This window comes from Erpetoichthys calabaricus, chromosome 17, assembly GCF_900747795.2.
Source record: "Erpetoichthys calabaricus chromosome 17, fErpCal1.3, whole genome shotgun sequence".
NCBI lineage: Eukaryota > Metazoa > Chordata > Cladistia > Polypteriformes > Polypteridae > Erpetoichthys > Erpetoichthys calabaricus.
The window spans coordinates 11738647-11760623 of NC_041410.2; the positions used below are offsets into that span (position 1 = coordinate 11738647).

The 21977-nt window shown below is 36.8% G+C and overlaps 1 protein-coding gene across 1 annotated transcript; it reads right to left on the reverse strand.

Moving 5' to 3' along the window:
- Nucleotides 1–230: 230 nt before the first annotated feature.
- Nucleotides 231–18055, reverse strand: ppan (peter pan homolog). Its single transcript, XM_028823897.2, has 12 exons — nucleotides 17861–18055; nucleotides 17241–17411; nucleotides 16030–16131; nucleotides 14084–14134; nucleotides 11738–11908; nucleotides 10196–10272; nucleotides 9670–9777; nucleotides 9266–9389; nucleotides 8559–8637; nucleotides 6951–7080; nucleotides 3578–3744; nucleotides 231–774 (listed from the first exon to the last, which is right to left on the reverse strand). Exons 1-12 carry the CDS (start codon nucleotides 17873–17875, stop codon nucleotides 467–469), a joined length of 1503 nt encoding a protein of 500 aa, XP_028679730.2. The 5' UTR covers nucleotides 17876–18055; the 3' UTR covers nucleotides 231–466.
- Nucleotides 18056–21977: the final 3922 nt, after the last annotated feature.

A 21977-nucleotide genomic window follows, 5' to 3' on the forward strand; every position in this document is an offset into this window, starting at 1 on the left:
TCGAGTGTCATTTTTGATGGCAGTAACAATTCTAAGCGTGAGAAGCAGAGGCTTTGGTTTCTGTTCTTGGTGCTTTCTTGGAATGTTTAACCATAGCGTCATCTTTGTCCAAAAGACACCTTATTGTTACTTTTCTAGAAACAAATGAGAATTCAGCAATGACTCTTACCATCAGTTATGTTTATGTAAAGGTTGGCCCATTATTAGCCCAGGTATTAACCACTAGTGCACTTTTGTCCCTCTGAAGAACATTTATTCGTTTTTTTTTTTTTTATCAGGCCTAAACCCAATCGATCAATTACTGCTACTACACATCCACAGACTTGGCACTATAGATGTACTTTGACAATGATGTAAAAATTAGACAGCAGCTCTTCAGGGGAAGTCCGCCTTAATCAACCAAAGCAATTAGGAGTTCTCCAAATTACCTCAATATGAGGATGCCAAAGTTTAAAGAATTTTACAGTCACTTTTTATTTTTACATTTAAATGGTTTGCTACCTCCTGACTTCCCACTAAATGGTGCCTTTCTCTTGAAACTTGGTTTGAACTTCCCCTTCTTTCCTTTAAGGGGTACTCCAGGCCTGTCAGTGCGTCGTTCAGCCTTCTTGCTCTTCTTGAAATTTGGTTCCTTGTCTCTCTTCAGTCTTTTTCCCTTGGGCAAGTCTGCTCTGGCTGGCTTTACTTTTCTGGTCTCAGACCGTTTTCTTTTCTTCAGAGGCTGTGGAGACTTCTGTCCTTTTATTTTACGCTTGGAGTGAGTAGGAAACATATCTAGTATTGAAGGAAAAAACATATCATTGAAACGGTGTGTGTGTTGGGAGTTGTCAGTTTAACAGGAAATAGAACTTAACCTCATCTCAGGGACTAAAAAAACAAGTGCTTGAAGAGATTAAGATTTTAAAAAGTGCAATCAGTAACGAAATCAACAACAAGTGAATGAATTAGTACAAACAGGACATTAAATGCATATAAACTGATGGATAACAACAGCAAATCAAACTAAAGAACAAAACCTGCACTACCCCAAGACATCTGCAGCCAAGTACTGTTGAGCCAGCCATGACAGATAAAGTGGGACAATTTGTCAAAAGTTTTACTTCCTGAAGATTGACATGTGGTAAAGTGAGGTCCGCGGCTGATAAGCACCATTCTAAATAAATAATCGCAACACACACGGCTTTGAGGAGGGGGCTTGGCAGCATGGAAGGAGCGGTTCCCGGGTGCGATGCAGGCTGTTCCGCACTGAAGTACACAGGTGTGAAATCACCCGTGGTCGTAATTGATACCGAGAGCAGCTAATCACCACACCTGGGTCACATCCACATTTTAATAGGGGAAGCGCGAGTGTGTGTGTGGGGGACGGGGGGGGGGGGAGGGCAAAATAAAAATACAGAATGGAAGTTACTGAAGAAAGAAGGCGAAAGCCAGCGCAGGAGTGAGCAGGCTTGTTTGGGAAAAGGCAGACGGGAGGAGAGCCCCTGTAAGGAGTATATGGCCGACACTCTGGGGTAGTCTGAATGGGTCGCTCCCACTGAGCTGTTTTGAGGAGCAGGACTGACCAGGAGGTTGGAAAGCTTGCAGCGGAAGGCAGCAGGGACAAAGAGGCTTATGGGGAGCCCCAACGTGAAGACCAGAGTCTCGGTCCGGTGATGGAGCCTGTACGTAGCGCAGGGAAAAAAAGACGTGTGGAAGGTCAGCTGCATCTGCAGATAGGACAACTCCTCTGCTGCAATGACCATGAGGGATTAGCAGGGGAGCCACGAGCTAAAGGAAGGAAGGCAAAAGGCACCAGGCTTTTAAAAAAAAAAAAAAAAAAAAAAAGGACAGTTACTGCCACTGGATTTTAACCTCGTTTTAATGGGATTTTTTTGGATTAATTTAACCAACTTTTTCACGTTTTTATGGATTATTTGTGGACTGTTTTGAAACACTACACTATTTGGACACAGTTTCTTGTTTTTAATAAAGACATTGTACTCTTTAGCACCTTCCCCTTGCTTCATGTGGTGCCCTCAGCTCATCCCAGTCACGACTATAAATTGTTGGGTTCAAGAGGCTCACAAATATGGAAGGGAGAGCATGGAGCAGGACCCACACCGTCACATGGAGATTACGACAGACAACTTCAAGCTGAACACGAGTATAAATCTGGACTGACTGAATTACAAAGTAATTGAGAATTTTTTTTTAACTGAATTTAGTGTCTAATCACTTAATGATGCCGACACATTGCATTAGAACAATTGAATTAAAAACGTTTTGCTGCCGATTTTTGTTTGAACTCAGAAACCGACGCATCTCACAATAACAGTCAGTCGGCACTGATGGATCTTACTTGTCCTGATAACGATTATTAAATGTTGCAACGTCCTGGTGAAACCTTCACTTCGTGTTCATTACTAACTGCACCAAGGTTAGCAGATAAGGAGCCCATGTGGGAATGCAGCATATGAATCTTTCATAAATAAATAATAATAATTCATTACATTTATATAGCGCTTTTCTCAGTACTCAAAGCGCTATCCACACAGGGAGGAACCAGGAAGCGAACCCACAATCTTCCACAGTTTCCTTACTGCAAAGCAGCAGCACTACCACTGCGCCACCTCATGGTTGTTTGCTTAAGGGATGTTGTCCAACAGTTTGGTGCTCTGTGGCTACCAAGAATATTTTCAACAACATCCTAGAATTCCTTTGCTACAATTTTCTTTGGCTCCACTTGCAAATCTTTGAACTGATGAATGCTGAGGACGTGTCAGACATGTGGACCAAGAAAATCACCTTCTTTAATGGTGGCATCATTTGTGGAAGCATCTATCTCAACTATTGAACAAATAGGGTGAAGAATTTCATCACTTACAAAATCTTTCACCAGACCAATTTTTATATAGAGGAGGAAAAAATATATTCGCTGGGTCAACAAGTGGTTTGTTTTCAACGTGACACTCTTTGGCACAGCTGTCCCACTTGCAGTACTTGGTCTATCCACACTGAACTCTTAGTAGCAGTACCACTGCTTTTGGATCATCACAGTAGTAGTTGGTGTATTGCATATGTATATTTACAAGAGGAAATCACAAAAAAATGGGTGATTGAACTTAATAGAATGTGACAAATTTTTAAAAACAATTTTTGTGATCAGCAGGGCAAAATCCTCAATATACCACCAAAAATGCTCTGGAAGCAAATCCTTCATTGTCCAGTTTATAACAACTTTCACTACTACTTTTCATTTGTGTCTAATACTTTAATATGGTCAATAATATACTTTCAAGACAGACAAGTGATCAGATGCATTTTACTCCTGGCTTCAACAGAATGATTAACTTTCAACCCGATTTTTATTAAATTATCTAAAGACCTAAAATTTGCATTTGTGCTCTTGCTTGTACACAACAGCTTGTGGCCTTTTCCATTTCTTATAGAATTACTATAATGGGGTTAGTTATACAGTAAATAAAACTTTAAAAACTCGATAAAGCAAGCAAAACCCAGCCTTAGAACATATCCAAGTTACTCAGGAAGTGTGCTAACTGCTGAATGAAATAAAATTAAATCATAAATGACTCCTCACCTTCTTCTGGTTCCTCTCCTACTTCCTGTCTGTAGTACTCTGCTTCATCATCAGATATCTCAGCTGCAGCTTGCTCTTCAGATGCTCCAGGATTCTCTGCATCACTGTCACCTTCCTCTCCCATCAGCTGCTTTTGTTTCTTCTTAATGCCTTCTAGACTTTTCTTCCTATAAGAATATCCATCTTATTAACCAACAGTGTGCATGCCAGGTTTCTGCTCTGCTTGCTCAAATAACATTTTACTATTCATAAGAAGTCGTGTTTACACTGCTTTACAGCCATCAGTTTAAAACTATACTAGAACCTGTAACCAGAAATATTATGGTAAATGATTTCTGTTTTGGGAAATGCACCATATTTCACAAACATTTATATTGACTGAAGTGTAACTCCTTTCACTGTGAACAATCTTCCCAAGCCCTCCTAACCAGTACACAAGTACTTAATAGCTTTTCTGTACAAAACTCAAGTAAATATGGATACTCCATTGTAGTTCTGTATTCTGCAGTCTATTAAAATTCCCATACTGTGTATTTTTTAAAAACCCTGGAGAAAACCAGTGGGAGTCCCAGTCATTCAAATTTTAGTCTGTAACATCGATGGGCTTTCAAAGAGCAACACAATTCCAAAAATACTGGATATTTGGTTCCAATGAACTCGCACAGAATCAAATATGAACTGCTATAGGATCTTATAGTCTTGGATGGCATCATATTTTTATTAGTCTCCAAGTTTTGTTTTAAACCATTGTTTAATTTCTTACTCATTAACTGTTTTGGTATTTCTGACTAAATTTAAAAACGTACTGCATGTGTAACTAAGGATGTCACAAGACTAGAATTATTGTATTTGATAGCAACACCGGTGAAATTTCACAATACCCAATACCTATTTAACGTCACAGCAAAAACAGAAATCCCTTTCATTGGCTTTTTAATTAAAAGTAACTCCATTGTTTAAGTTTATACTACTGTGACTTTTTTGTAATAGAATACAACATACATAAATATTAATAGCAACAGCAAATTTAAAAATAGTCATATCTATCAAGTGGCTGCCAAGCCACCATTTAAGTAACTAGTATCGTAGTTCAATAAATTACAAATACAAGACTTTAATGTGTGATACACTGGGACAACAAAGGGTGTGGGGGTGTGGTTAATAACCTGGGGGGATTTCAGCACAGATTTTACAAAGAATGGGACCACCTGATTTATCTTACCATGTGTATATTATAATCGTATTCTGACATTTCCTCATCTGTAACTGAAAAACTTTGCTTAAAAAAAAAAAAAAAATCAAACACTGCTATATTTGTACTGTTAAATTACTGAAATCCAAAAAAATTCCAAGAGATTTTCATTAAAAGCACCAGGAGTTTGTTTAAAATGGTCCCTTTGTCATGTTTGTCTCAACTTCAAGGTTTACGGTCAGTTTTACATTAATCTACTGTATTATTTAAGAAATCTTAGAACAATTGGCGTTTTTACATTTTCAGACCATCATATATGGAGAGATAAGACTGTTGTCTAGCCTGTCTAGATATCCAGAAATAGATAATATATGGGACTGATGTTCCTTGTATTCAATGAATTGTTAACATGATATACTGGACGTGCTTTCACTACATTCATCATGTTAGGAGTTATTAATGAAATGTTTGTAAGCTTATTAGCATTTGTAGATTCATATTCCATATGCAGGCTTGCCCATATTGCTACAACTGCGCATATTTGTTAACACAGTATATGTCGCATCACTAAAAAGACTTGCTTTGTACTTCGAAGCATTGGAACACTAAGTAACATTTATTTTGGCATTAAAAAAACGGGACAGCTCATTTTATTACCGGTGTAGATAAGCCAAATTGCCACTTCATTTGAAACTTTATTTTTCCCCCACAAACACATTACAACTGTTATCACTGCCAGCAAGCAGTTTCCTTCCACATCCCATAATTCTGTGTGTGTGACTCAGACCTAAACAATGAATGCAAAGCCTCCGTTCATTTAAAAGGACAGCGTAAGATACAGCATTAAAAGCGATTTACCTCGCCATCTACAAGTTAAATAATTATAACCGACATGTAATCGGTAACTTCATTTGAACTCAAAGCACATATGAATCTTATTTCTGAGCCAACTCCATAAAGGCTGTTTTGAACCCCCACCAGTTCTTGCAACATTCCTATATGGGACTACCACTAACAAGAAACAGAATTCAAAGGCGGCTTCCTTTTGGAGACCAGCTGTTAAATAACTAAAAAAAAATGTTAATGCAGCAATCTCTAGGAGTAAGGCCAAGCACACAGAATGAGAAAGACTGAATAAGGCCGACAGTTTGTATTTATAAAAGAGTTGCCCACAAGTAACCTGAAGTGGTAATGTTAAAATAGACTAAAGACAAGGTGGTGTACTGCAGTTTAATAAAAGTTCAAAATAGGAGAGAGGCTTAGACTCCTATTAGATATTCAGTCAACACAGAGATGGTAGCAAATTTTTAAATGGCAATTTAAAGTTCATTCAACACTCCCTAGAGCAGGGGTAGGCAACGTCGGTCCTGGAGTGCCACAGTATGTGCAGGTTTTTGTTCCAACCCAGTTCCTTAACGAGAACTCAATTATTGCTGATGAAGCACATATTGCTTAAGTGACATTTTAATGCTTCATTTTAGTGGTCACGCTTGTTAAGGTTCTCCAACCTTAATTGCTTATTTCAATCTTAAACTGCTGCATTCAGTGTTTTAATTGCTTCTTATTAGCAATAAGATGTAAAACAGGGGTAGGCAATGTCGGTCCTGGTGAGCCGCAGTGGCTACAGGTTTTCATTCAACCCAATTGCTTAATTAGAAACCAATCATTGCCAATCTCAGACCTTATTTAATTTTATGGCTTGTTAGTCTGTGCAATGTAAGGCTTTTATATCGTAGATTTTTTTCCTTTCCAAGGATATCATCCAAATGATTTGAAGACTAAAACAGATCATTTTCAGTCTGTCACATTTTTCTATTAAGTGTTTTATTAAATCAAACCGTGCATGATGAACACACACAGATGTAATTGGAAAAAAGCTAGCTGGAGAACTGCTGGCTGCTTTGTCTTTTACACCTTATTGCTAATAAGGAGCAATTAAAACACTGAATGCAGCAGTTTAAGATTGAAATAAGCAATTAAGGTTGGAGAACCTTAACAAGCGAGACCACTAAAATGAAGCATTAAAATGTCACTTAAGCAATATGTGCTTCATCAGCAATAATTGAGTTCTCGTTAAGGAACTGGGTTGGAACAAAAACCTGCACATACTGTGGCACTCCAGGACCGACGTTGCCTACCCCTGCCCTAGAGCACCTTGCCCAGGTAACAGTAATGTCTTACTTGTGTTCTTGTCGTTGTTCTTTCTTCATTGCCACATTCTTCTCTTGCTGTTTTCTCCTTTCTGCTTTCAGTGTCATCTGTTTCTCCTTACGTGCCAACATTTCTTGGATCTCTTCCTCCGTCTTTTGAACTGGCAGGCAGAAAACCCATAAAGGTATGGCAAAATTAACCTAGACCACGGTTACTGTTTGTTTACTTTTTAAAGAAAATTGGATGCATCAGTAAGCGTTTACTTTATAAGAATAAATCACGGGTAAATCAGAAGACTATACAGTCATCACTTGCATCCTTTACTGAGCAGAAAAGCACAACCACACACAGATTAGTAGATGGGTCGACAGTATTAGGAGGTACACACTGTAAATATTTAAGATTGAAGTGTCTTCTGTTGTTGCTGCAGTCTCTTTTAGAAAGCCTAAACTTGATTACGTGCATTTTTCCATTTTTGAGCTTTCCCATGCAGTCTAATCTTTTTAAATACTCATCTAAAAATGAAACTATTTTTTGTATACAATTTTATCATCCCTTGATTTATTACACAAAACAAGCGCTAACAATAGTTAATAGCTCCGAACAATTTCAATAATAATGATGCATTCACCTGTAATGTGATTAAAAGCAGGTGATTAAAAATAGCTATTTCTAAAATTTTAGACTTGCCAAAAAACAAAACTCAACATTAAACATCAGTTTAATTTATATAAAGGTTTGTGAATGAATAATACACTACATCAACTGTACGTAATAATTTGGTATTTTATAATGCCATATATTAACATAGCTTTAAAACGTTATCCTGCATTTGTTAGATTTTGGGTTATTATTTACTAAATGATGCCATTTTTAAAGTTTCCATTTTATTATAATTTGGAACATTACAATACTTTAAACAGCAAAACTAGTAGGTGTTCCAGAAAAAAAAAATTATGATTAGTCTAATAATGTACAGAATTGGTATAGCAATTTCTGCCACCTGAAATGTTAAGCAACATTTTTACTGTCTTACACTGACTTTACGTTCTACGTTGTTGCTGGAGCAAGGGAAAAATTCCCCAAGGATTAATGAGCTACTATGTATTTACAATAGTTAGTAGATTATGTAAACACTGGACAAAGAGCCTGTTTTGACAACGTAAGATGAAACGGGCACGAGTGGAATAGTAATAAGAATAAGCACCACAAACCTGATATAGGCGTATTGAATGAATGCGTAATTGAATCAGAATGCGTAATTAGGCCTCGAGCTGTAGTTGAAATCGCCTTTCAGGCCTCTAGAGCTTTAATCGAAGTCGCCTTTCTCTTTGAATTTTTGCGGCCATAAATCTGCCACCTGCCGCAATGCTGGGGTTGGATGTCGGTCGAAGTTGCCTTTCTCTTTGAATTTTCGCGGCCGTAAATCCGCCGCCTGCCGCGATGTCGGTCTCGTAAGATTTTTCGGGCAGCTGCGCAGAAGGCAACTGCGCAGAAGGCTTCGGACGGACGCGAGTGAGTGATGAGGCTGGCGAATTATGTATTAAGACTAACTATGAAACTTCAATAAATCTGCTATACATGCCTTACTGGCTGTTAAACAATACAAAGTTCTTTATAAAATTAGGAAAGACTTACCAGTATTATGATAAAGAACTTTCCCATCACCTAAACCTTCTTCTATTTTGACTAACTTCAATGTCATCCGGGGACCAATCTGAAAGGAACAAATAACATTAATTAAGATCAACTACTATGATGTTCATAGACAAGCAAAAAGCAGCTCAAGTTATGAGGCACAAAGTTTTCTCTATTGAACAATAGTACTCTCAAATAATAAACTTTAAGTCTGAAGAAATGGAAGCATGAAGCTTTGTTAGTAAAAGGGAAAAAAAAAAAAAAAAAGTACTAAACAAGCGGGGGGAAAAAAGTTAGTACCAGCAGAACAAACACGAGTGAGTCACACCAAAACTATAAGCATAGTTGTTTGTACCAGAATGCATCAGTAAGCGTTTACTTTGAGAAATCACAGTAACTCTCCAATTCAGATGCTTTCATCACTTGCATTCTCCTACTGTACTGGATGCAATAGTGTTACATAGCACATTAACAGACTTTTAATTAGGCAGCACTTTTATTCAAAAAGAATTAATAAGAGCATTCTGCATGTTTCAGTTAACAGTACTGGCTGTGTCTTGCTTAGGGTCACAAAAGAAATGCAGGCATACACTTTGAATTGGTAACACTGAGGCTCACTGTTCAACAAGCTTAGTCACTAGCCATCACTGCAAAGTTAAACACAGGACAATCTAACTTCCCAGATCCACTGCATGGACCACACTTGCCTCTGTGAGCCGCACAGCACTTTGTTGAGACTTCATGTTTCCACGACCAGCATAAACCTGAGGGAGCTCAGTGATATTGTGCTCCCCATCCAATTCTGCTTCGCTTTCTGACAAGTTGGCTCCACTAGAACAAAAACAAAGACCACTAGGAGATGTGCCATATAGAACAACCCAAAAAACACTAACATAAACCAAACTAAAAGCAATACATTTAGGCTCCTAATTTTTCAAAATCTTTGAACAAATGGTTACATTTAAGTATGATAGTATCATAAGGAACCACTGACTATACCTGTACAATAATCGTAAGCAACCTTTCAATAATTTTACACAAATCAGAAAAATGAACATTTTATCTTAAGATACTAAGCTTCCTAATAAATTGCTAATGTACAGCTTCTTACGTCATTAGAAGTTCACTAATGTCTTCCAATTTGCTCATGTTTGGAAACCTTTCCTGAATCAATTTCTTCATTCCTTTGCTCATGCCGACAGGGACAACTTTTAAACTGCTGCAATAAAACAAGAAAGATGACAAGATATGATACAATCTTCACAATTTAAACAAAAAAATAAAGTCTTTTCAGTCTATATGGACACATCAGTGCGTTTACTTTGAGTAGCATCATTATGTACATCAACAGAATTTTTGTCATCACTTGTGTCCAAAGTATCAAAGAAAATATATCAGAGTTTGTTACGTTCCAAAAGAAAGTTCATCTCACTTCGGTTTCAAGGGTTTGGGCTACCTATTAAGGCAGACTCTAATTCGCATTCATCAGGCAAATAGTATGCTGTAATGAAAATGTGCTGTTGTTCACCATGTATATCACACCTTTTCAGTTGTGTAAAACCAAACACTAGAAACAGCAGCATTTCAGAATTATAATATATACTATGGATATACAACAGACAGGTATGAGGACTTACTAATGCCTGAAATCAATCAGTTCTGTTTCAGGGTCGTAATTGACCAGGATGCACCTCTTTATGGCATTCAAGCTCACCTATTAAAGAAAAAAGAAATTCAAATATTCTGCCAAAAAATGCTGACTGCTATAAAAATATTATGTGCACTGTAAATGTCATAATGCCCTTAATTTCTCTCTAAGACCAAGTGCCTTCATACTTTCATCACCTCTTTGAGAAAGCACTGGAAAAAGAATGGCTTCTACTAGTTACTTAAACCAAGCAAGAATTCTATGGAAAATGTATTTTTTATTTCAAACATTTGGATAGGCATTCCTCCCATCATATTCAAATTCAACTGTAACAATGCATTTTTCCTTGCTTAATTTTGTTTTTCCCCTTTCCCATGTATCACTCTTATCTTTAATACACTGCCAGTATAAACCTTCTCACAATTTTTTTTTTTTTTTAAACATTTACTTACTGTAACAATGTTTTTAAATACTTTACACAGTTTATAAATTATCAAGGGATCCTGTTCCTCAGACTTCCCTGGAAAAGCCTTTGGTGTGGTACCGGAATGAAAGGCTGTCCGTTAACTGACACTCCGATTCAGTAGCACTGAATTTCATTCTGGCTGCGGCACACTGGCTGAACCTCTTGGTGTCTGCATTAATACTTGAATAATAGTAGTTTACAAATCCTGTCTACTTGTGCTTTGTGGACATGTAAAAAGCTCATAACCATGTACCTTGTATACTCTACAGCCAAGCTACAAGGGTGATTCTCCTTTCCTGACTGGGATATGCGGACATCTTAAAAGACAATAAGATGAGGCTGCTTATACTGTCATTAAATATGTGAATGTATGTGAGCGAATCATTATGAAACACACTACAAAAAAATTCTACCCAAAAGCAAATCATGATCATAAAGCCTTGCATCAAAGCAATTCCTTTGGAAAAATGATATGCTCTCCAGGAAGGTAGGTAGGTGGGTGAGAGTGAGAGTGAGAGAAGAGAAATGAGCTTTGCAGTACACAAACCCACTAAACAAAGTAAAGCAGTCTGGAAACCTACTACATGATGGGATGCTAAGAAAATGTTGCCTTTCTAATACAAAAGAACCATCAGATTTTCACTAATGAACTAAGTGACCTTTTGCTAGTCCCAAAATGTGAAAATTTTCAATCTGTTTTAATTAATGTTAATTCTAACATAAACAAGGGTTTTAATGTTATACCTGTTTAATATATATAAAACAAAACAAAAACAAAAAAAAACCAAAATGTTCTAGCCAAAATATAAATGAAATATCACCAACTGGAATATATCTGCTAATAATGACCCTATAAACCCTGTACTAAGTAACAGTAGAAGGATTCATCAGAGCGTTTACTTTGAATATATCACCTTATTATCAAAATAATGATAATGTCATCATGTGAATCCATATAAAGTGTTCTGTTTCAGTGCTAAATTGTATTTTTTTCCCCCATAAGGCAAAACCAAGAGTACCACGGTTTCTTCTCAGCACAAAATACAGTTAATAAAACATCCTTACCTTATGGACATTGATGGAGGGGAACAAGTTCTGGAACATTGTGGCCATAAGCTTAATATGCATACCCTGCATCCCAAAGTTGTTCAGAATCAGCAAGGGATGATGGGTAAACTGTTGGTCATGCATTCTGTGACGTTTCAAGGAAGAGACAACATCTTTTATTAAGGAATACTAGAAATAAAAAAATAAAAAAAATCAAACAGGAATGTGAAATCTTTAGAAATGCCAACAGACATGTATTAATTCTGGACCAGAAATGTAACAAGAAAACTTTTTAGAACTTCAGATTACCAGAACACTGGACAGACTATTAGACTGCTTGGATATCATATCATGTGTATGTTTGTTTTATTTGAAGTGCATTATAACATCCAAGAGTCTAAATCCCAATGTGTTCATACTCATAATACTCACAAGTTGAACAATTTGTGCAGTTTAAATTTTACAAATAAGGTCTAATGTTTGTGCTGCTTTAGATGAGCATTCCGGTTTTTCATATTATCCACCACACCCAACTAATGTGAAGTGAAATGAAATTTTCCTGTAAAATTTGTGACCGCCTGTAAACTATCAGAATTTTTGTTGCAGAAAATACAGCAATAGTAAGATAGAGAGTGTTCAAATATTATTCAAACAGTTCACCCTACAATTACTGTTTAAGCTTGACTAAGATTACAGGTGTTAATTTAATAACATGGCTAAAAAGAGAAAATCCTCCTGGTACATCCTCCTGGTACATCATTGTTAAATACTGATCTATTTGAAATATTACATTTTAACCCTATGATATGCTGTCTGCAGAAAATGTGGACTTGATGTGATAAACCCACCTAATCAAACTGTTGCATTTTTGAGAGAGAGAGAGAGAGAGAGAGAGACCCCCACTGCTGGTGCCTATATCTTAAAAATCCCTCATGGGTTAACTTAATAAAGCACAAGAATTTCACCAAGCTTTCAAGGCAAAAAAAGGCTCTCATTTTTGCCTCTTTTATGACATAGAATCAGAAATAAAAATGCATGATCCATGCATGCTTTGACAGCACAATGTTGTAATCAACTAACTGAGCAAGATTAGTGAGTGGCAAGATGATTTGCATTTTAAGACCATTCAATACGTAGCCACAAAAAAAAAAAAAAGGGAAGCTTTGCAAGATTGACTTCAAACTTGGATGGGACACCAACCTCAAACATCAGACTACTCATTGATACAAAATAAAACATATTTAAAGCTTCAAAATTTCCAGACAGACATTTGTTAATGTTTTGAAGCACAAGGCCATTCAAATGACATGCAACATGTTAACGGAAGCTAACGATCCCAGAGAAAAGCAATTAGCGGAGGAACTAAAACACATTTAAGTCAGCAAATACTTTATTTTACTGGTTTTTTTTTTTGAAAAAAAAAAAAAAAAAAAAAAATGTAGTTTATCAACTAAAATATAACTAAAAGCACACGGCTCATATTTAGATGATACAGGAGCAATTAAAATGCTGTCTCCAGTTATGAGTCATTTCTGCACAAGACTAAGCAATAATAAGTCTGATCACTTACGTGAAGTAATTTGAAAACAAAAGGAAAAAAAAAAGTTGTATTTTATGATAATTCCAAAATAAAATTTAATTATGTCTAATTTCACAAAAGGAAGCCATAAACCCGAGACAAACTTATGTATATTCATTTGTGTATTTAAATATTCATTTTCAGCAAGTTATTAATTAGCTAATGTCCGTCTCCGCTATACAGCAATGCAGACTCACAATAGTGGATATCATAAATCTAACCAATTGATTTTCTGACTAACCTGATTTGAAGTGTCATGTTATAAAAGCAGCTTTAAAGATTGGGTAAATTAAAACATTAATTTTGATATTCAAAACTTCTTGTGGCAACGGCACAGTGTTTTTTGTACAGGTACTGAGTAGGTAACTATTTCTTGGCTGAAGGACTGAAACTTAAAGTGAATAAATTTAGAATGTGCACATGTGCAAATAAATACAAAAATTTCAGGCTTTATTATTAATTCCATACTTTACATTACAAAATAATTAATTAAAAACCCATTTCGGACGTAAAAAAGCCATCCATAACACCTTGTTAATCCCACCCAACACAATTTTTCTGGGTGGATAAAGAAATTTTACCTTTGGTTTTACCTTGTAACATTACAGTACTTAATTTAAGAGAAAAAACAGGTGGTATTCTGGAATATTTAAATTCTTGGGAGTGCTAGAGGAATAATATATTATTAATGCTATATTTGTTGCCCAGTTTCTTAAACAGAGATGCAAAGAATCCATAACTATTAAGTGGTACTTATTACAAATTATGTTAATTTCTAATCTTACCTCTTGTACATTAAAGTATAACATCGGTCCTCTTGGTAACCGAGCAAGTCTCTGAAAATTAATGTAATGCAAAATATTTCAGTGATTACAGATACCAGTGTGTAAAAACAGTCCTCACAAAACAGGCAAATTCAAAATAAACCACCACCACAATCACTATCCAGAATGAGAAACTCTTAAGACAGAAATAAAACTACTGGCAATGAAATTTAACTTGTTAATAATTTGTGAAAAGTTGCATAACTTACTAAAACCTCATTGGTGGAACCAAAAATATTTAAAATTAGATACCATATACAGTGGAACCTCTAGATACGAGTTTAATTCGTTCCAGCACTGAGCTTGTATAGCGAATTTCTCGTATCTAGAACAAACTTCCCCATTGAAAATAATGGGAATCCAGTTAATCCGTTCCGCACCCCAAATATATTAACATAAAAATCAATTTTCCTAACAAATAACACTAATTATATATACTGTAGTCTACCTTTAATAAATAACACTGGTAAATAATATAACTGATTATTAAAAGAATGAAAACAGGTGTCTAAAGTGCAGTAGAGCATTCAATAAATCTTTAAATAAATAATCCTTAAAATAGTTGTGAAGTGGAGGTTTAAAATACACAAGAATAACAATCCTTTAACACGAGGTTAAAACGTCAAAAGGATGCAGTCTTTAAAAAACAGACGACAATCCCCGGTGCCTCTTCTCTGTTAGCGTCTCACCTGCGGGCTCTGCAACAGGCGAGACACTCTTAATGCAGCTGACCTTCTCTACACCGTCCTGCTTCAGGCGTTTGGCTCGCCTGTTCAGCTCACTGTTCAGCTATACGCGAGCCTGCACTCGCTCGCTCGAGGCCGGCCTCCGTTCTCTCTCCTCTCTTTTCTTTTACTTCTTCTCCCCCTTAACCGGCTCGCGCTTCTCTATATATGCGGGGAGGACATGGCAGCTGCAGCCCATCAGCCACAGGAACAATCATGGATGTGCACTTAAGTGAGAAACGCAGACACCGCAGATCGCGGCTCGCAACTGCTACCATGCCCCCTCGCTAAGCTGAGAGCTATACCCACAGCCTGGCTCGTGGCTCGTTACGCGAGCAAATGCTCGCATTTAGATCTGAATTTTTCGCTCATAGTTTCCTCGTATTTTGAATTTCTCGTATACAGAGGTGATCGTATCTCGAAGTTCCACTGTACAAGGAGAAATGGCAAAGAAAACATAACCAGCCCCAGCATGACTAAATTCCCACCTAAAGCCTTACCCTAATATGCTTATTTTCCACAGTAATGTAGACAACTCTCTCAAAGTCTGAACTTAGTTCAGCCAATGGCCAGAACACTTGTGTTATATCCCAAACATGAAATACCATTTATTCAGATTCATCAGGATTACTGTAGTTGATAAGACATTTATGATATATATATATCTATATGCGCTAGACTTCTACCACAAAAACCTTGAGACATTATTAACAATCTTGTTCAGGCACTATTACATTCCATTTTAATAGTCTGAGAAGAAAAAAAAAAGAATAAAGCAACACAAAAATCATAAGAACCTTCAAGGTTTACCTGTAAAAATAACCATAGGACTGGAAATGATTTTAACAATATTTTAAGCAAGTATTTTCCACCACATCACACCAAAGAATATACAAATATACCTACCTTACAGGTAAAATGAAACCTGTATCAATACATAAACTCTCTCCTCTAACTGTTAACATTAATAAAAACACACATCAAGTGGTATTTGTTAAGAACTGTTTTACAAGGCATTTCAATCTAAGATTTTAGGGATCATGACATTTAAATAAATAATGAAACCCAACATTCTTGGGGATGGAAGGACTGCAAACCTTCAAAGGCTACTCAAGCATGGACTAATAAATTTAACAGAAAGGTATACTGGTGTCCACTTAACAGGAAAAAAGGTTTACTTACAAAATTTACATTGCTGGCGGTCTTAGAAAACATCAAAAAATGCGTCACCCCAAGAGGCCCTGCAACATTAACAAAGTCCTTCAGTACATTCTTTTGGCGAACCTAAAAGGAAACATGAGGAATGGATCCATTTAAAACGATTAAACAAATCAAATTACTCCAAGAAAATGTATAGCAATGCATTTTTGTCAGCATAAGAAAGTAGCCCACTTTTAAGTCTGAACTAGGCAAAATGTCAAAGACTCCGATGCAAGTATTGACTCTTTATAAAGAAAACCAATCAACCACTATGCAAAAAATAGTCCAAGGGCAGCACTGTGGCCATGGATTACTTTACAACCATTTTCTTAACCAGTGGGCTTTCCTTTTTTTTTTTTTATAATTGGAAGGAATTTCACCATTTTATGTGACTCAAAACAAAAAATATTAAAAATGTCATTTTACATTTATATTTCAAATGCACATTGGCCAAGTATGACAAAGTCTGTCATGAAAACAATTATAGCGCTGGAAAGAGCTTGTTTTGTTTTGCAAATACATAAAACAATGTTGGTAACTTGAACCAAACTAAGATACCAAAAATTTCACATTTCACCTCAAAGAGAAATGCAATATACAGAGGCATTTCCATTTTAAATGCCACTTAAATCAAAGTTTGATTAAAAAAACTGAGTAATACCTATTAAAATTTTAAAGATCTTAGGTGGTTTACTGTGGAGATGCAGTGATTATAAAGTACAAGAGACATTTTATACAGTTTTTAACAATACATAAATTGGCAAATATGCAGCTGTGGAAAAAAAACTATTTTGAATGTTAAAGACATCTAATACTACATAACCATCTCCTAAAAGTTCATGCAACTAACAATAAAAACTGAAACGTTTGGATTAAGTAGCACTTTTTTCTCCCATAGTAAAATTAGGTTCATATTCCACTTTTTAAAGACTCCATATCTCGGATACTAGTGAAAGCCTAAAATTTTGCACAGTAGTTTTTAGGCAAGTATGAAGCAAATCGGAAACGGCCAGTGGGGAACATTTTCTTAAATCTGTTGATATGACACGGATCGACTAAGTAAAAACCCCGCGAAGAAGATCAAGAGCCTTTAGTTGTTTTGCCAATTAGTCACATGTAACAATTTTTCTAACAGCAAGATTTTACAAACCATCCTGCAGCAGCCCCTTTCAAGAATTCCGAGAAGTACTAACCTTAAGTGACTTAGCAGTGAAGGGCTCCATCGCCCTCCGCATGTCCACGACAAGCTGGCCGATATTCTTCCCAACTTGACCACGATTAAAAACAAAAGAGTGGGGGACTGTTGAGTAACTCTCTTGAGCATCATGGAGAGCTTTGATTCGGGCTCTTTTTTGATTCTTAGTCTAAGGGAGTAAGAAAGGTTTAAATTTAGGTCACAGTATATGAAAATCGAAGGATGGCTTCGAGAAACAGAAGTTTGGCTACATCAGAGCGTTTACTTTAAAACATCACAGAAAAGTCAATAAATGTGTTTAATAGTCATCATTTTAGGCCAAACGTTAAACATTACTTTTCTATACAGGTTCTGCTGAGTTAATGAATGCAATGGAATAAGTAGAAAAATGTAAAGCAAACAAAAAAAAAAGAAAGAACATAACTACTCAGATTAGCACAATAAAAAAATCACAGCAAATGAGCGTATGTATTAAAACGCTAACGTGGGTTACTGAGCCCTACCTATGATATGTACTTTCTGGAAATAGCAAATAAACATGACGTAGTTCTTGTGATTTTTTGTTTCCTACTTCAAACGTTAAATAAAACATATTTTGTAGTGTTTCAGAACACTTACCTTGCTCTTACTCATTGCAGCAATTTACCTACTATATTGAAGTTTATATGTCCATGTAACTTTGTGCTAAAATATCACATTTATAAAGTCTAACAGTCTGTCTTCCCAAGCTCAACACGACCACCACGCCGACTTTCCTCCGCACATGGCGCCGCACCAATGAAGATCTTTCCGGTTCCGGTGCGTCACAGTCTTAGAGCGCCGATGTAGGGTTACGCGCTCGCATCCTATAAGGTTCCCTACACTGAACTATCGCAGCTGTTTTTCCAATTTTTTTTTAAACAATCATAAGAATATTATAGAAAAGAAAAACAATCCAATAGAACTTTAAAATACCATGACGGACAAGAGTAATTGTGGAGACCATGATTTAGAATTAAAGATTTAATTTCAATACATTTCATTTATTTACTATTTCTTACTATTATCTAATTCTTACTTACATGTCTCTTAGAGATTAATGACAGTATTCGAACACTAGAAATAGAAAATGAATACACCATAGATTAAAAACAACACCAAACAATAGATACAGGGAACAGTTTTCTGTACAAGTGGCTTTTGAGTAGCCTTATGGCCCGAGACTGAAAACATGTCCCTGAATCTAGTGGTGCAAGAATAAGTTCTTGTAGTTCTTTACCTGTTATTTTTGTATGGCTCCTTATTCTTACAACCAGCAGAAACACCCAGTCTTGACGAGATGAATTTGACAATGTATTTTTTATTTCTGTCATCCACAAGGAAACATATAAATAGGACGTGTTGAAGCAACTATGAACAGGTATGCCAATCAATATTCACTCATGGCTAATTTAGAGTCGCCAGTAAAACTAAAGTGGACGAATTTGGTATGCAGGAGGAAAACAAAATAAAGTACTTGGTGGGGGGAGTCAAGTCAAGTCAAGTCAAGTTGGGGAGCATGCACTGGTACAGTGCGTTGCCGCAACCACTACACAACGAAACAACTCGGGATCCCAGTTTGCAACCCCCCAGGCAGACACGTGGTCCAATCCCACCCTCCAGAAATGACCCTCTATCTGCCGCAGCCAGGCGTTACGTGGGCAACCCCTTGGTCTGGTCTAGCCACTCAGGTCCCCAACAATGAGGATCTTACCAGCCGGATCACCCACTTGCATATGGAGAGAATGTGCAAACACTATGTCTTGGCCAGGATCTCTGGTGGGAGTAGTTAATTAAAATCAGAAAATACTACATGTATTATGGCACTATAGTCTTCATTGTAAAAATTATACAATTACAAGGAATTTTAGAACAAGCCAAAAAAATAACCCTGCATTTAAGTTTTACTGGAGGTAAGAAGTTTAAGCTAATTTGTTTTGTATTATTAACATGCTGCCTTTCATTTCATGTAGCCACTTATCCATTTTGGAGACACGGGGTCAAAGCCTATCCTGAAATAATTAAGTACAATTCAGGAATCATCCCTGGATGTGAAGACAAACCATTGCATGGCACACTGGAACACAATCACTCCAACTCATTCTGGACTAATTTAGAGATTCCAGTGAACCAAACTCTTGCTGTCTCTGCTTGGTTTTTCGTCTCATGTCCCCATATATGTGCTCATTAAGTAAGCTGGTAATTCTAAATTGGCCCAGAGGGCATGTGGGTATGTTCATGTGATGAGTCAATGCTCTGTCCAGGAGTGGTTCTTGCTTTGTGACAATAGATAGATAGATAGGTATTTTATTAATCCCAATGGGAAATTCACATACTCCAGCAGCAGCATACTGATAAAAAACTACAATAGAGTAAGTAGTAGGTTTGAGAATGTTGCAGTATGGCAATTAACATGAAGGTCACATCCTTCAAAGGCCTGAATGGTAGGAAAGAAAAATCCACACTGACATTGTACATGTGAACACCACACAAACAATGGCCAAAGTGAGAGTTACAGTGTATCCCTAATCACTGCACTAGTCTCATCCAGATGCTCTCTATATGAATATGAATAATGGCTCCTGAGAGTCCTCTTCTTGTTCAGCTCTCTGACCCAAATATCACAGTAAGGAGCTTTATATAAAATGGAATAGTTACTTCTTTTTGAATGGAAGCCAGCTGGTTTATAGTGAAAAAGACAGGTGCATTAGCCCAAAGTAGATTTCTTTTTAATAAGGATTTGCATGCTGTCTGGGTTGAGTTCCTAGTCCAAATTCAGATGCCTTCTTTCAGGGCTGTCTGGTGCCCCGACTAGAGTGGGCTCTATGAAACCAGATGGCCCTGGGTGTCTTAGAGCTGCAGGTGGAAGAGAAGAGACAGCATTAGCGTCCCCTCTCACCCCGGAGTGGTATCAATTATCTCTGTAAATCCAGGAAGATGATTCTCCCAGGTACACAAGTATAACGCTGCTTAAACCTTTAGTCTTCCTTTTCTCCCACAAATTGCACATGTGCACAATCCATTGCTAAGAGTTAAAAAAAAGTGTTGAGTTCTAGATACTCCTGACATTTTTATATTATTGAAAAATTTACTTTACTTGATCTTTTGCTTATATGTCATGTCTTTACTGCTGCCTTCAGCTTTTCTCAACATGATTTCTATGTTTGTGGGCATATTTGTGAACAAGGCAGTGTGTAGTGTCAGGCAGAGCCATCTCTTATTAGGATCTCGCAGGAAAGAGTTAATCACTCTCAAAGAGACTAACCCTCTCCTGTTTACTGCTTAGAATTTCTGGAATTTGACCTCTGCGTCTGACTGGCATAGGGTTTTTAACTATAGAAATGTATTTTGGGGATATGGGAGAAAAGATCACACAGGCAAGGAGAGAACATATTTATCTTTCCATTTAATTTTCTGTAGCTACTTATTCAATTAAAAACAGAAGCTGATGCCTTTCCTAGGATAATTAAGTACATTTCAGGTATTAGCCCTGGACAGGAAGTCAGTTTATTGCATGGCACACTGACACAAACCCACACGTGAACATTCTGCACTAATTTAGACACTCCAGTTAACCTAACTTGTGTCACACTGGTTAGTCTTGTTGTCAAGGTGGATTGAGTATTTGAATCCTGCAACCAGTTGCTGTTTATGTGAATTTTATATGTTCTTCCTGCATCAACATGGGCATCCCCAGTGATGCACTTGTTAATTTAAGGAGGTTTAGAAATAAAACGCAGGATGCTGGATACATGAAGCAATATTTCAAACCACAGTGCCACTGTGTCACCTTAGATGCACTCCTGGAAATATTACATTCTGTAGCCTTTTTTTTTTTTTTTAATTTTGAAGGTGGACTCTGTTAAAGAATACTAAAGAATCAAAGCATATCATGAACATAGTAATGAGAAAAAAGAACACATCCGTCTGTGCTAAACACAATCTAGAAAGGTTAGGATTCCTAAATAAATCTTGCCAGGTGCTGTAATATAGGTGGTCATCACTAGTCTGTTCATCTGAGAGGACACCGTACATACAACTCATAATGATGCCGGGGGGCCTGTTTTAAATGTCTTGGCACTGTTTAAAATAATCAAGGCATAAACACACATGATATTATCTTAGTACAGTAAAGATACACCTTCCTCCACCCTAAGGGGCATATCAGTTTGTAAAAGCAAGTTGAAGCTTGAAACATGAAGCAGGCTCAGCGTAGGCTGTGAGGTCTCTAATCACTATGAAATCTTCAACTTGGCCTGCTTTAAGTTTTCTGATGATTTCCAGGCTTTTTCAAAACCAGACACTTGCCTTTATCACTGTACAATGAAGATTTTGCTTCCTGAACACGAATGGATTTTGGCCTGCTCATTATAAAAATCGCCTTTACATTTCCCTGTCATGTATTATTTTATTACCTTCGCCTATTTTTGTGATTTTCTCTCACGTTATAAGCATATATACACAGTACAACAACTGCAACTGGAACATCTGTGCTGATCTCAAAGTCATGGCACTGCTACCCAGAATGCAGCTTAGATAGACCAAGTACTGTGAATAGGACAGCTGTGCTAAAGAATCTCTGTACATTAAAGAGAACTGCCTTCTCCATAGGGGCGGAAAAGTGGGGCACATAAACCACTTGTCAACCCAACAAAGAGATTTTTGCCTCTTCTTCATATAACACTTGGATTGCTGAAACATTCAAAGATCAAACAGT

Excerpts from the sequence above, each read along its gene's own strand:
- ppan (XM_028823897.2), bottom strand. Across the intron at positions 16,132-17,240 it reads TCACTGCTAAGTCACTTAAG|GTTCGCCAAAAGAATGTACT; the intron begins GTTAGTACTTCT and ends GTTTCCTTTTAG. Across the intron at positions 14,135-16,029 it reads CCGCCAGCAATGTAAATTTT|AGACTTGCTCGGTTACCAAG; the intron begins GTAAGTAAACCT and ends ATTAATTTTCAG.